Consider the following 16,687-nt stretch of genomic DNA (forward strand, 5'->3'; position numbering starts at 1 on the left):
GTGTATTGAAATATTACCTAAAATCCCCTCTGTTATTGATTATTCTTTCCATGGGGCAATAGGGTGCTCCAGTTTCCAGAACAACAATCTCAATTTGCTTGGAGATGCTTCCATAGGAAGTATTCACTTTGCATTCCCAAATACCTGAGGCATCTGCATCAACACTGGACAAAATTAGATCACTGCAAAACATAAATAAATATCAGGATTTAAATGTTACATCAATTACAATAGAGATTCTAGCATTTACTAAAAATGACTACATGATAATTATATCGGGCTCTGTACAGTCCCCATGACCTGTACTAATTTTGTTACCCTCAGGTAAAGTACCTGTGAATGTTATTTATAATCTTTTTTTACTTTTGTAAAAATTTTCTTTTTGTATGTTTATGCAAAATTTTAAATAAAAGCCTCTTACAAAAAAAAAACAATTACACTATTGCAGATCTACTTCTTCCAGTGACCCATTCTTACCATTCAGTATGGGTTCAGATCCACATACCCACTGCTTTCTTCCACGTTTTAAATGTATAACCCCCTTAAACTGATACCAGTAAGTTAACAGGGCATATATCCCATTCAATCAAAATATAATGAATTTTAATTTTCTGTACATTTTAGGTTTTTATTGTAATGTGTATCTTAAATGAATTTCTGATGTGGCTTTCACATTTGACATGCTTGCTTTTCTGTATTTATTTTATTACATGTAGATATTTGGAGATTAGCCCCTAAAATGACTTATTGAAGCCCAACTTCAGATATGAAAGAAAAACAAAAATATAAATTTGTCCAGCATTAGATTAAAAAAAAAAAAAACCTGTAAATTTCATTGCAATACTCACCTCTTCTGCATTGTGTCTGGCAAAAGTTCCCCTAAGTCCTGCTGCTATCACTGCACTAAGCATAATTTAGGGTAATTACACTGCACTAAGATACAAGTCAAATTTTTGACATCCTCTGCAACAGGAATTATATTTTAGTGTGCTACCCCTACAGGATTAACCTATTTCTAGAGGGACACCGCAGCTTTCCTCATTGGAGTGTTGCAAGTGCTTCAGCTGATTATACTGAACACAGACACTCCCATTCAGGAATCAGTATACCAAGGACATAGTTGAACATACAGTTTTTTTCTTTTTTTTTTAGAAACAGAAACAGATAGGATGCTACTACAAATGTTATGTTGCTCAACAAAAATGGAGTAACCCTTTAAGCCATTTCCAGTGAGCCCAGGGCATCATGGGCACATGCCCTAGAAATGTATTGTTATGTCTTTCTTGGGTCACAGTACTAATGCACAAAGTAGCTTTATCATAACAAGCACCATAGGTGTGCGGAGCCTATTGCATTAGGATGTGCACCCCAAAGCTCAAACACACATGCCTTTCTCTGCAGCCTGAGGAAAGTGGCTTCCTGTTCATTCACAAACTGAAGCATAGTAAACACTTAGTAAGTAAAACACTTTACTATGCTTCAGCTATGCACACAGTGAGTGAGTGAGTGAGTGAGTGTGTTCACTATGTTTATTTAAAAAAGGAAGGGGCTAGGAAATGACATATTGACAAGCCCCTTCCACTGTTCTCTATCCTGAAACACCCTCGCCGGGGGGAGAGGAGAGGGGGGAAGCCAGCAGCACTGCAGAAAACACAATACAGGGGGAAGTAGGGGAAATTGGCACCACACAGAGTGATTAGGGTGTGCTGAGGCACACCTGGCACACCCCCTACACATGCCTATGACAAGGACACTGCTCTGTGCAGAAGTAAAGAATACCAACCACTAGGAGGAAGAACACTGCTCACCATGGGGTTTATTCTTCTAAGGCTAAAGAGGGCAAAATCAGTCACGCTTCTGCAGAGAAACCAATCATCTTCCAGGTTTTATTGCCAAAGTTTATTTAAACTAGCTGAGATTACTTCCGGTTCTGAGGCCGTATGCTGTAGACGCTCTCCCCCTCGGCTCACGCGGCAGGATGACTAACCGGCTTTTAACACCTGCATACCCCCTCACCACGATCCGCAGCCCTCCCAGTCACCTGCCTACATACCCCAGGCACCTCCATACCACACCGCGCCACGTTACATGGAGCGGTTCCTGGAGAAAGGTGCTCCACGCGCTCCTCTGGCCACGCCACTAATCGAGGCCGAGGTCTCGGCCCTCCCTTCTGGCTCTGCTGAACCTCTGCCTATGGAAGTTTCTACATCGGCTGCCACTCTGCCTTCACGAGATGACCCCCAAATAGACCGCATAGCACAGGCAGTGGTAGCTCTCCTGTCGGCCATAGTTCAGAAATTCCGGCAAGCCAAGTCTTTTCAAATCGATGGAATAAAAATCTTGATTTTTGCTCACTATTCGGTCGAAGTGGCTAAAAAAAGGAAGGCTTTCCAAACTGTGTGCTCCAAACTACACCATGAACAGATCAAATTCACACTCGCATACCCAGGCACCCTTCGACTCAGATCTCCTAACGGCAAACAACTTTCATTTTAGGACCCAGCAGAAGCAGAATCCTTCCTCCGTTCTCTACCTGCAGATGGTCAGGGTCCACCAGCCTCCCCATCTGCTTATTCAGAGGAGCCCACACAAGGAATCGCCCAAGCGACAAATATTCATCTGTGATCAGCTCCAACCGTCCTGACCCTCACCGCTGAACGCTGCTCCCAGCCGCATGATACGCTTCAACTTTGGGTAACTCCCCTATTCGTGGTACTGTTGTCTCCTTCTACCGGGGCTAGGCCTCACCGGCCCCTCAATGGATACAGCCTGTCTGTCCAGGCTGCTATTTTCCCCACACAGTTGCGGGTTCACTGACGTTATTGTTTTTAACTGCCTTTTCCCTTCATGCTGCCAGTGTGTAGGGCAGGGGTGATCTCATGTGGCCTCCTGCCTTATCCCATGTTTCCGATATACCAATGAGGTTTGGTTTATCCTATCCTCTTACCTGCTTGGGTCTGTGCCTAAGGTTTTGCCATCCCTCACTCTGACAGCATGTGGAAAAAAGTGAAGCTCTTGATTGTTTGTGGTATTTTTTGTTATGTTTATTGCCTACTTCTATCCTACCCTGCCCTTATTTCCCTTTCTTGCACTACGGTTTCATGTTTGGCATCTCACCTTCCCGGATCTCCTTTCCTAATCACCATACTTCGTACACCTACGATTTCACTCTTGCCACCACTGGTGACACCTGCCGTTGTACAATTAGGAAACTCCTGCTGCGGCTAAGACACCCGCACCCACCAGATCCCCCAGGAGAGTTGTTTCCTGGAACGTTAGAGGCCTGAGATCCCCCATTAAACGTATGAAAATCCTACGTCACCTTAAGAGACTCTAAAAAAACTGACATTGCACTTCTTCAGGAATCCCATTTGTCCTCGGCCAATTTCTTTCGCATGTGAAAACTCTGGGTGGGGACTGTTTTAGGTTCGGAGGCTCTTGCCCTAAAGGCTGGGGTTCTCCTTCTCATTCATAAAAATATCTCCTTTGAACTTTTGTCCTCAGTCGCGGACAACAACGGTCGCTTTCTATCCCCTCATGTCAAACTGAATGATAGAGAACTGGTCCTACCAATGTATATGCTCCTAATACCCCTGATCACTCGTTTTATCGAGACTTGACGGCTCAGCTCCTTTGACTCCCACATGCCCCTCACCTAAATTGGCGGCGATTTTAATTCCACACTTGATCCCCTCCTAAATAGATCCCACAACAGACCCTCAACCACCCATGCTGGGACCTCGGAACTAACACTTCTAGCGTCATTTTTAGACTCCTTGAAATTGACCGACGTCTGGCATCTTTCTCACCCCACTGATAGGGAATACTCCTTTTACTCTCAGCCCCACAATGTATTAACCAGAATAGACTATTTTTTCTGTTCAGAAAATCTCATCCCTAGACTGGAGGAATCTGAACTGCATGATCTAGTTATTTCGGACCATGCCCCTATTTCTCTTTTCTTGGACCCCCCGACTTACAGGCTACCTCCCATCTTTGGCGATTTCTATCCTATCTCCACAATAATGCAGACTTCCAATCCTTTATGGCCCGGGCCTGGGAGGAATACTCCTCCAATAACCTCTCCCATACCTCCAAGCTTCTGGGAAGCTGGCAAAGCGTATCTTCTCCTATGCCTCAGCGTTTAAAAAATTGACCTCTCATAACTATACACTGGCCAGCGAGAGGCTCCGCAATGCCCAACATACATTGTTATCACAGGATTCACCAGCTGATAGGACTGAATGGGCGACAGCAAAAAAGGTATGCGACGCATGGGCGGATAAAATTTAACTCATCGAGAGAACCCATCTATCTGCCACATTTCACAGGTTTGGCAATAAAGCAGGCAAGCTTCTTGCAAAACTGTGCGGTGCTCCCTACAGACACACATTACCTCTCTAAGGAACTTGGTGGGTAGAGTGGAGAATACGCCTCGAGGGGTAAAATCTGTTATTCACAAATTCTACTCAACCAATCCTATCGATCCGGACTTGGCCAAATCCTTTCTCACAGGCATTTCCTTGCCCACGATCTCTCCTGAACAATTGCCCCAAATTAACGCTCCCATCTTCCTGTCAGATATTACTGCTGTGATTAAACACCTAGCCCCAAATAAGGCCCGGGTCCGGATGGCCTTTCCGGGGAATTCCATTAATCCCTATAATCGACCATTGCTCCTACATTGCATATACTCTGCTATATGGTCTGGAGGCCCTTACCCCCCACTGAGAATCAAGCCATAATCAAACTTCTCTCCAAGAAAGGGAAGGACCCCCTTGAACCAGGCTCATACCGGGCTATCTCCCTTCTGAACCTGGATGTCAAAATCCTTTCCAAGATCCTAGCTACCAGATTGGCCCTTATCATGCCTTCCTTGCTTCACCCAGTGCAATCGGGATTTACTAAGGGCAGATCAGCTGCCTCCAACATCTGGAAGGTGCTCTTGGCATTAGATCATGCCAGGCTGCACCCAGAGGGAGACCTAGCCATCATAACCCTGGATGCGAAGAAGGCTTTTGATACTGTGAATTTCGATTGGCTCTCCATGGTCCTTTTGGAAATGGGCTTTACTGGGCCGTTTAAATACATTCTAGAAGCCATGTACATTTCTCCTGTGGCCAGGCTCTGGGTGGCTGGGTCCCTCACCGACGAGTTCCGCCTATACAATGGCACGAGGCAGGGATGCCCCCTGTCACCACTGCTCTTTAACTTGGCACTCGGGCCTCTTTCCAGGCATCTTTTGGAAGCAGCCCCACTCCATGGAAATTCCATTGGAAAAAGGGAATTGCGGATTTCTTTATTCTCTGATGACATCCTGATTTTCAACCAAATTTCCACGGCTGACATGCCAACAATTATCTCCATTTTTGACCGGTTTAAATTGTGCTCTGGTTTATGGATTGATTATGCCAAACGTGAAATTCTCCCCTTGGGTCCCACGTCTACTAATAATTGGGCTCTATACTCCCCTTTTTCGATGGCCAAATCCCACATTACCTACTTAGGCATCAAGATTGGCAGGACCCCATCTTCCATCTATACCCTGAATTACCCTCCCCTTTTTACTAAGGTCTTACAAGAGTTGGATAGTTGGATGGATCTGCCACTCTGGTTGTTGGGAAGATGTCATTTATTTAAAATGGTCAGTTTTGCTCGCCTCTTATACCCAATACAGATTATTCCCGTTTTGATTAAGCATAAAGATAACCAGTCTCTACATAAAGCCATTTCGAAATTTATATGGAGGGGCAAACTGCCACGCATTACTCTTAAAAAGTTGTTTCTTCCCAGGAGCGAGGGCGGTATAAACCTCCCAGATATTAGGTTGTATAATTTATCTTGCCTGCTAAGAATAGCTATTGATTGGATCTCCAACTCCTCTCTATTTTCTGACTATACACTGGAATCTCAAGTCTCTCACCCCTTCTCACTAGCTGCTCTACTACATGCTAAATGGAAGGATAGGCCCCCTCGACTGCAACATAACATCCTGTTAAGGGACACTGTTATTGCCTGGAGAGAGACTAGAAAACCTATATGGCTCCCATCCTCGATCTCTAAATATTTACCTATCCGTGGTCATCCAAACTTCCCTCCAGGACTGCATCTCCCAGATTTCCAATTATGGGAGCAAAACCGCTTATGGTATTTTTTGGATCTCTGCGACTCTGGGCTGCCATGCTCTCCTCAGTTCTTACTCACCAAATTCAATCTCCCAGGATCCCACCTCTTTTTTCTGCTACAATGCTACAGCTTCATACGGTCCTCCTGCAGGGATCCCAAACAGAGGTTCCGTGATCCACTAATAGACCCTCTCCTAACCATGTTAAAGTACAGCATTTCGGACATTTATAAACCCTTTCTGGAGTTTGACCTCTTACCATCTTGCATCTTCCACTGCATCTAACTGGTCCAAGGACTTTGACGTGGAAAACATAGTGGACAAAATTTTTCAAGGCTACAAGACGACCCTACGGCTGATGCCCAATGAATCCTGGAGAGTAACCCAGCTAAAAATTCTTCACCGGGCCTACATCCCTTTCGTGTCCGGAAAAGACATTTCCCTTTCCAGCACATGTCCTCTATGTTCTAAATCCAGACCGATGCTGAAACATAGGTTTTGGGCATGCTCCTTCATTTCCTCCTTTTGGGATCAAGTCCTCTCCTTCATAAATGGAATTACCTTACTCAATCTCCCTAAAGACCCCCTTCTTTTGATTTTCGGCTATTGGGACAAACAACTGCAAATCTGGTCGACCCGCTCCTCTCCATTCTCTCGTATCTGGATACTGACTTGGTTTTTGGTAGTTCTGAGAGCCATTCTTGCTAATTGGATATCCCAGATACGCCCCTCAGTCTCCCAAATCAAACGGGATCTCTTGAACATTCTTAGCTATGATCAGCTCAATACAGACTTTAACCACAAGGCATCAGCAACACGTTTCTTTTCCAAATGGCACTACCCAGTTAAGAGAACCCGGACCAAGACCATGTGGTGTAGGTTTAGTGGCCCTTCCCCCCCGTGTTCCCTTCCCACCTACTATGCTCACCTGCCCTAGGGTCTCTGTTTAGATCCATCCAACTAGGCTTTTAGCTCAGCCTGCTTATTCCTCTGCTTCCCCCTAACCCCATCCTTTTCTCAAATTTTGGCTCTTGCACATGCATTTTCGATAACTCATGATATCTGTTTCCTATTGCACCATACCGATTATATGTGCTGTTTCTCTCTTGTATTCTTTTCAAAATAAAAGTTTATAAAGAAAAAAAAAACAAACAAGCTGAGATTAGAAGCTGATTGGTTTCTCTGAAGAAGTGTGACTGATTTTACCCTCTCTAGCTATAGTAAATAAACCCCATGTGACTGAAAAGAAGATACCCGGAAGAAAACTATGTATATCTAAAAGTAATATGCAGGGGTTGGGGGACAAACAACAGGAGAGGGAGCTTTGTCTCAAACCTAAAGTTGGCCGAAAAGAACTATTAAGATAAGCTATCAACCACACCAGGAGGATGTTTTTTTTTTCAATTAGTTTAATAAACTGAAAAGTATGTTGAGGATAATCATTTAACGTCAGGTCAATGCAAGAATGGTATAGTTGTTTTTGCTTGTCTGCATTGTGGTGAATGTATCCCTAGGAAAAGTAACCCCTGCACAAAGCCCAATAATTCCCATATACCTTTGGGGGATTCTAGTGGTATGACACTCTTCTATAGCATACAGTATCTGGCACCTGAGGCTGGCTTAATAAAACCTGAGGCACTCACTGTATACACATCAGACATATATCCCACAGTTCTTGTACACACAAAATGTATTGTAATAACTGTGCCACAAATGAGTCTAGGAGACACGTACAATCCTCGGGAAACTAGATTTAATAAAAAGTTCTATTACATATGTTTTTTTTTTTTTTTTGCATGCAGCCTATCCTAAAAAAGAACATAAGGAGTATAAAACGTACTTCGTGTGAAGTGGTCAGGAGTAGGTCATCTTAAGTCCAGGGTACAGAGTGCAGTCGTCAGGAATATGAAATCTACAACCTAGGTTCTGTAGTGCAGGGCTCGAGAGTGAATAATGCACAGGGCCCATGTAAGCATAAAGCAGAGAATGCAGGGCACACAGCTGGACTTAAAGAGGAGTTCCGCCACCCAGGAAAAAAATGAAAAGTCAACAGCTAAAAATACTGTAGCTGCTGACTTTTAAATGTTAGAACTTACCTGTCCAGGGTTCCCACGATGTTGACACTCGAAGCAGGTTTTCGTATCAGCTCTCAGGTGCTGCCATCGCCATTCAGGGTAAGGGAACCAAACAGTGAAGCCTTTCGGGTTCTTAGCTGGTTCCCTACTGTGCATGCATGAAGCGCACTGCGCTTTCTAATTGGCCCAGCGGTGGAGGAAGAAGGAGGAGGGTCGAACTTCCAAAAGTGCCAAATGTGGCACCGGGGGGGAGAAAGCACATGAGCAAAAGTTCCACTTTAGGGTGGAACTCCGCTTTAACTGTATCTGAGCACCACAAACTGAAAATGCTATTTAATTGATTTTTAAGATTAAACTAATCCATCCTTCCATGACTCAATACATTATTTTGTCTATAAATCACTTTTAACCACTTAAGGACCGCCTGCCGCAGATTTACTGCGGCAAGCAGCCCCTCCTGTGCAAACCAACTGTACGTCGGTCGCGCACCTGCTACTCAGCAGTGGAGACTCCGATGCATGGGGTCGGCGGTTCCGATTGTCGCCGGGCACCCGCGATCATTCCCCGCTGAGAGAGAAGGACAGTCAGCTGTTGTAAACACAGCTGACCGTTCTCTCTGGAATGATCACAGAGCGCATGTGATCTTTCTATGTAGGAACACAGGTCTCTGTGATCATTTCAAAAGCCCAACCCCCATACAGTTAGAAACACTCCCTTAGGCTTACATTTAACCCCTTGATCACCCACTGTGTTAACCCCTTCCCTGTCAGTGTCATTATTATAGTAACAATGCATATTTTTAACTCTGATTATTGTAGTAATGTCACTGGTCCCCCCAAAAGTGTCAAAAATGTCAGTCAGGGGTCCGATCTGTCCGCCGCAATGTCGCAGTCCCGCAAAAAAAAAAAAAAAAATTGCAGATCGCCGCCATTACTTGTTAAAAAAAAAAAAAAAAAAGAAAACACAATAAAATTGGCATAAATCTTTCCCGTAGTTAGTAAACACGATAACTTTTGCGCAAACCAATCAACATACGCTTATTGTGATTTTTTTTTTACCAAAAATATGGAGCAGAAAACAAATTGGCCTAAAATGTAAAAAAAAATTAGATTTTTAAATTTTTTTTTTTGATAATGTCATATAGCAGAATGTGAAAAATATATATATATATATTTTTTTATTTTTATTTATATTTTTTTATTTTTTTGTTTATAGCCCAAAAATTAAAAAAATTGCACAGGTGATCAAATACCACCAAAAGAAAGTTCTATTTCTGGGAAAAGAAGGACGTCAATTTTATTTGGGTACAGCGTCGCACGACCGCGCAATTGTTCGTTAAAGTAACGCAGTGCCGAATCGCAAAATAGGGCCTGGTCAGAAAGGGGGCAAATCTTTCCGGGGGGCCAAAGTGGTTAAAGCCCCTTTTAGATCCTCCTACTGTTGGTGCAATGTGGCCACACCCATAGTTTGATGCAGCTCGGTGGGGGGGGGGGGTGTGGTTAAGTTCCTGCACCTATTCTCTGAGAAAGAAAGCCCTGCATAAATGTATATAGTCCTACAGATAGAACCGGCCCTTTGAGGACAACCATTATGCTTGTGCAGCCCTCAATGAAATTGAGTTTGACATCCCTGCCCTAATTCAATAGGCTGCACACACCTATGAATGTTTGCCAAGTCAGCTGCAAATAGAACCCAGGTACTTTCAGCTCATTACTACTTGGCAGAAGTGCCAAGCTAATATCACCTGCTATCAGAACAAAGTTATTGCTTAGTGGCTGCTTAAGGTTACCACAGTTTGCACACTGCGCTTTTCTTTACCAAATAATCTGGCCACAGTGCCAGAGGCCTTTTTTTTATCTTTTTCTTTTCCATCCCACTAAGGTCATGCCTACTGATTAAAAACAAGAAATACAATATATTGGCAGGTTCCTCATTCAGAACAGCAATCCTTAAGTGTGCTACACACATCACCGAGAGCTATAAATACAGATTGTGCTAACAAAGAAAGAGAACTTCCAGATAATTTGATCTCCAATACGTTTTTTTCTAAAAATGGCAGGCAGACAAATCTTAAATATAGGGGCCTGCAGAGAAGCGCCATCAGGCAGAAAATAGACGAACATCAGGAAAACAATTGTAAGACGTCAGAAATAAGAAAGAGAAATAATTCTGCAAGGCACTGGCCAAATCAAAGAGTTTTCTGCTTTTAAAGCCATTCTGTTTAGCAGCTGATCAGTCAAGCGTGTCCAGTCGTGTTCCTCAATGTTAATATGGTAGAGGATTGTTCTGTAGCAAAGGCCAGCACATAAAGCCAAGTTAATCTGTACTGCTAATTTGCACTTATAATCCAGTAATTTTTTCACATTCTGTACTTGCAACATACAGTATTAGCTTGTCATTTCTATTTTTTTCTGTTATACTCTAAATACATCTCTTCCTGTATTCTCATGCTGCTGTGTGCATCAGACACAGGGAAGCCAAAACAGATAATCATCTTACATCCAATAGGGACACCTCCCTCCCCTGTCAGGGCCCTTTTAACCTGCATTGCATTAAAGCGACCCAATAATTTTGAATAGGCAACAAAGTACCAAAAACTGGAACTGACTCTTTTTTTTTAGTGACATAGAGTTAATTTTGCCATCAACTTTCGATTTAGTTTTAGTCATAGTCCTTTAACTAAAATGCCGTTTTAGTTTTATTTTAGTTATCTTCAACTGTTTTAGTTTTAGTCGTATTTAGTCAACTAAAACTTGCAGTACATTTTAGTCAACTAAAAGAATTTTAGTCTACTAAAATCTATTGGGTTTAGGTAAATTGTAATGCATTATTACTTATTAAGCATTTCACTAGAATTTCTAAACATTATATACTCCTGGGAAAAAAACCTAATCATGTTATTATTTATGGTATTAAGGTTTGAACAAACTTAGATACAAATTTAGCCGCTCTGGACAGTTTGAGGAAGCCTGTAAAGCTGCACAGTTTTCTGGATGGTGGTTTGAGGAGGCCTGTAATGCACAGTGCGCTGGACGGTGGTCTGAGGAGGTCTGTAATTCACAGTGCTCTGGACGGTAGTCTGGAGGAGGCTTTTAATTCACAGTGCTCTGGACAGTGGTCTGAGGAAGCCTGTAATGCACACAGTGCTCTAGACAGTAGTCTGACAAAAGCCTGTAAGTCACAGTGCGCTGGACATTGGTTTGATGAGGCCTGTAATGCACAGTGCTCTGGATGGTGGTCTGAAGAGGCCCGTAATACTGCACAGTGCTCTGGATGGTGGTCTGAGGAGGCTTGTAACTTGCAGTGCTCTAGATGGTGGTCTGAAGAGGCCCGTAATACTGCACAGTGCTCTGGATGGTGGTCTGAGGAGGCTTGTAACTTGCAGTGCTCTAGATGGTGGTCTGAAGAGGCCCGTAATACTGCACAATGCTCTGGACGGTGGTCGGAGGAGGCCTGTAATTCAAAGAGCTCTGGGCTGTGGTCTGAGGAAGCCTGTAATGCTGAATAGTGCTCTGAACAGTGGTCTATGGAGGCCTGTAATGCACGCAGTGCTCTGGACATGGACAGTCTGAGAAGACCTGTAATGCAATGCACATAGTGCTCTGGAAGGTCTCAGGAGGCTTGTAATGCATACAGTGCTCTGGACAGTGGTCTGAGGAGGCCTGTAATGCACACAGTGCTCAGGTTGATGGTCTGTGGGGAGACCTGTAATGTACATACTCACAGTAATGCACAGTGCTGCTCTGGATGGTCATCTGAGGAGGCCTGAAATGCTGCACAATGCTGACTGCTATGCACGCTATGAACTAGTTTGCTGGGGGGCGGAAGCATTCATGAGCTCTACACAAGCGGAGCTCCAGGAAACCAGAAGTTCACGAGGGTCAACGTCTCTCACTCACATTTTCACTTAGTTTTCGTTCGCTGATGATACAGAATTGATCTTCACCATAGTTTTCTTCAGTGGATGAAAATATGGTGGCCACTGACGAAAATTTTGCCGAAAATATTTTCGGCGCCGAAATTAACACTGGTGACATAGTGCACCACAATGTATGGTTAGGCATTATTGCACAATGCAGTGTGCTGCAATGTAGCTCCATTGTATTGGTGTGTTGGCATGCCATTTAGAATGAAGTGCCATTTACAATTAATTACACTGCAATGTGCTAGTATGTGCAAGCTACAGTGCCATTTGCTAAAATAAAAAGCCCAACTCAAGCCAAAACTTTTTTATTTTATTTTATTTTTTTTATTGATGTGTCCCCAGAAGTATTCCCCATGCCTCCTGTCTCAGAGGCAGGGGTCACAGAAACAAAAAGCAATAGGTAATATCTTGAACAGATATACAGACAACTACAAAAATACTTTTTTTTTTTTTTTTTTTTTTTAACGTTATGTTACAGCCATATTCCAAAATGGATTAAATTCATTATTTTCCTCAAAATTCTACAAACAATACCCCATAATGACAACATGAAAGAAGTTTGCTTGAAGTCTTTGCAAATTTATTTAAAAAAAAAAAAAAAAAATGAAAAAAAAAAATATCACATGTACAAAAGTATTTACAGCCTTTGCAGTGGCACTCACAATTGAGCTCAGGTGCATTCTGTTTCCATTGATCATCCTTGAGATGTTTCTACAACTTGATTGGAGTCCATCTGTGGTAAATTCAGTTTATTCGACATTATATGGAAAGGCACAAACCTGTCTATATAAGGTCCCGCAGTTAACCGTGCATGTTAGAGCACAAACCAGGCCATGAAATCCAAGAAATTGTCTGTAGACCTCTGTTATATTCTCCGTGTTGTGAGAGACACAGGACTCTGGTCTGGAACAACGGTTGTGTATTCAGGACTCTCTGTACAGCATTACAGGACAGCTCTGCATATCAATACATCTCTACATGTGTCTTCGGAGGGTCTGTGGAACGATCACTCGGTCTCCCCATAAAACACAGTTGCCAGCCACAGTTAATTCCAGACGCCTACGGAAGGAGGGTTCATAATCCTGTGTGACAGTTGCAGGCCAACCGTACCGTACCCAGGAGAGTATTGTCTGAAGGAAGGTATCCTTGGCTGTATGGGCTGCTACTTCCCCGGAAGACAGAAAGGACAGGCTGGTGTAACGACAACTCTTGACAGGTGGAGAAGAGTCTGTTAATGTCCTTGTCAGCCAGGACATGGCGTCCGCATTAGCATTGGCATCATGGCTGCGATACTGGATTTTGTAGCTATATGCTCCCAAGAATAGGGCATAGCGTTGAAGACGGGCCGCAGTCGTTTGGGAGATGCCTTTGTCAGGGCTAAAGATCTGAAGGAGTGGTTTATGATCAGTCAGTATGGTGAATTCCCTACCATACAGGTAAAGATGAAACTTCTTAATTGCCCATATGAGCGCCAGAGCCTCTTTGTCAATGTGAGAGTAATTGCTTTCTGCTTTTGTCAAGGACCTGGAGGCGAATGCCACAGGTTTCTCTGACCCATCTGGTAAAACGTGAGATAGTACAGCCCCTAGACCATAGGGTGAGGCATCACAAGCCAAGGTGAGAGGCCTTTGGAGGTCATAGTGCACGAGCATGCGTGACGCCAACAGCTTTCGCTTAGAAACTTCAAAAGCACGTTGGCATGCAGCCGACCAGTTCCTTCTGGAGTGTTTCTCCAAAAGCTTGTTCAACGGAAACAAAGTGTGTGCTAGATCCGGCAAGAATTTGTGGTAATAGTTCAGCAAGCCCAGGTATGATCGCAGCTGTTGGACGTTGGTTGGGGCTGGAGCTTTTACTAAAGCATCAACTTTGGCTTCCGTGGTGTGTATACCCTCTGCATCCACAAGGTGGCCACAAAACTCCAATTTAGGTACCATGAATTGGCATTTCGCTAAGTTCACTTTTAGACCCTGCTCTTGGAGTCTGGCCAACACAAGCTCCACGTTACGCTTGTGTTCCTGGTCCGTCAGGCCCGTGATGAGCATGTCATCTAACAGGCACTGTGTGAAAGGAATGTCTGCCAAAATCTCATCCATTTTGCGTTGCCAAATGGCTGGGGCGGAGGCTACACCAAACACCATCCGATTGTATTCATACAGTCCCTTGTGAGTGTTGATGGTTAGAAACTTACGGGACGAAGGGTGGACCTCAAACTGTAAATAAGCTTGCCTGAGATCAAGCTTGGTGAACTTTTGACCTCCTGCAAGAGAGGCAAAAATGTCATCTACTCTGGGTAGGGGATACTGGTCTATCTCCAGTTGAGAATTTAGTGCCATGCGGAAATCGCCACAAATGCGTAAGTCCCCATTCGCTTTCTTTACTGGTACAACTGGTGATGCCCACTCGCTGTGCTCTACCTTTGAGATGACACCTTGTTCCTCCAGCCGGCTTAGTTCAGCTTCCACACCTGCTCGGAGTGCGAAAGGTACCGTCCGAGCTTTGAAGAACCTAGGCTGGGCATTGGGTTTCAGCCTGAGTCTCACACAGTCATGCTTTATTTTTCCCAAATGGTGATCAAAGACTTGCGGGAATCGCTGTTTCAGGGATTCCACCCATCCCTCGTTATCTCTTGATGTGATGGTCACAGTGTTGCAGGGGTTAATGGCGATGTCTGGCATGCCAAAGTGAGCAATCCAGTCTCTCCCAAAGAGAGGGGGTCCCCCATGTTCTAGGATATACAATGGCATTCTCTTTGTCTGACCCTTGTAGGATACCTGTACTTTCACGTAACCCAGTGGGTGGAGTATCTGCTTTGAGTATGTCTGCAGTTTAATTGGTGTTGGACGGACAGTTGTTCGGATCAGAAGTTTTCTCCATTGTTTCTGGGTGATAACTGAAACTGCTGCTCCTGTGTCTACATCCATCTTGAGTTTCTTTCCTTCCACGGTTACCTCTACAGTCATTGCTGAGGGTGCTGAATGCATATGATGTATGTCCAATCTGTGGAGCAATTCCTCATCCTCTGATTCAGAGGACGATGTACATCTTTCCACCATATATGCCTTTGTCCTGGTGTTCAGAGGTTGTTTATTTCGCACCTTCTTACTACGGCAGACTCGTTTCAGATGGCCTGCCTTTCCACAATTATGACAGAGCTGATCCTTAAACCGGCAGACTTTGTGATCATGGTCTGTATTCCCACAACGGTAGCAAGCTGACTCCCGGCTTGGTGAGGGTCTATATTTACCGTTAGCTGCAGTTTGCTTGACTGCTGTTCTGAAAACTTCCTCTTTAACCTGGGGGTTCAATCTGCTCTGGGGGTTCAATGCCTCTGTATCTTTCACAGCCATTTCCATCACTGAAGCTATCTCAATTGCATTTGTAAGGGTAAGGTCTTTCTCTGTTAACAGCCTCTTTTGGCTAGACTCACTATTTAGTCCGATAACAAACTTATCCCTCAGTGCAGTTGGTAAATACTCCCCAAAAGAACAGGTTGAGGCTAGTCTGCGAAGGGCGAGCATATAAGCCTTAATATCTTCACCCGGCTGCTGCTGCCGCTGATAGAACCTGAATCTTTCTGCAATCTCTAGTGGTTTAGGCTGGAAGTGATTTCCTAACAGTGTCAGGAGCTCTGCCAAAGTATTAGTTGCTGGTTTTTCAGGGAAAAGGAGATCCCTAAGAGTGTCATATGTCCTAGCACCAACCACTGTCAGAAATACTGCTACTTGCCTGTCGCCTGGGATGGCATTTGCACAGAAATATTGTTCTAATCTTTCAATCCAGGAGCTCCACGATGTCTGTTCTCCATCAAATTCACTTAATGTCCCGATCAATGACATTTTCCTGCTGGGCTCTGTGGGTTTTGTATTCAGCTGACAATCCAGAGTTTTTTTTCTTCCTTTCCTTTCTCACATGGATAGTGACCTTGTAAATCCCATCCTCGTTGCCACTGTTATATTCTCCGTGTTGTGAGAGACACAGGACTCTGGTCTGGAACAACGGTTGTTTATTCAGGACTCTCTGTACATCATTACAGGACAACCTCCAAGACAGGATTGTATTGAGGCACAGATCTGGGGAAGTGTACAAAAAAATGTCTGCAGCATTGAAGGTCCCAATGAGCACAGTGGCCTCCATCATCCGTAAATGGAAGACGTTTGGAACCACCAGGACTCTTCATAGAGCAGGCCGCCCGACCCAGGGAGGTGACCAAGAACCCGATGGTCATTCTGACAAACTACAGCGTTTCTTTGTGGAGGGAGCAGAATCTTCCAGAAGAACAACCATTTCTGCAGCACTCTACCAACAAGGCTTGTATGGTAGAGTGGCCAGACAGAAGCCACTCCTCAGTAAAAGGCACATGACAGCCTGCCTGGAGTTTGCCAAAAGGAACCTGAAGGACTCTCAGACCATGAGAAACAAAATTATCTGGTGTGGTGAAACAAAGATTGAATGGCAAGCATCATGCCTGGAGGTAACCAGCCATCACTCATCACCTAGCCAATATCATCCCTACAGTAAAGCATGGTGGTGGCAGCATCATGCTGTGGGGATGTTTTTTAGTGT

The 16,687-nt window shown here is 44.0% G+C and overlaps 1 protein-coding gene across 1 annotated transcript in view; it reads right to left on the reverse strand.

Annotated features, from left to right (window-relative positions):
* Positions 1-16,687, reverse strand: part of ADGRA1 (adhesion G protein-coupled receptor A1) — a 1,278,841-nt gene that overhangs the window by 919,109 nt on the left and 343,045 nt on the right. The window contains exon 8 of the mRNA XM_082267510.1: positions 18-182. Within this exon, the coding sequence (XP_082123636.1) occupies positions 18-182 (165 nt within the window). The remainder of the gene's footprint in view (positions 1-17; positions 183-16,687) is intronic.

This window comes from Pelophylax lessonae (genome assembly GCF_965119305.1).
Source record: "Pelophylax lessonae genome assembly, chromosome: 9".
NCBI lineage: Eukaryota > Metazoa > Chordata > Amphibia > Anura > Ranidae > Pelophylax > Pelophylax lessonae.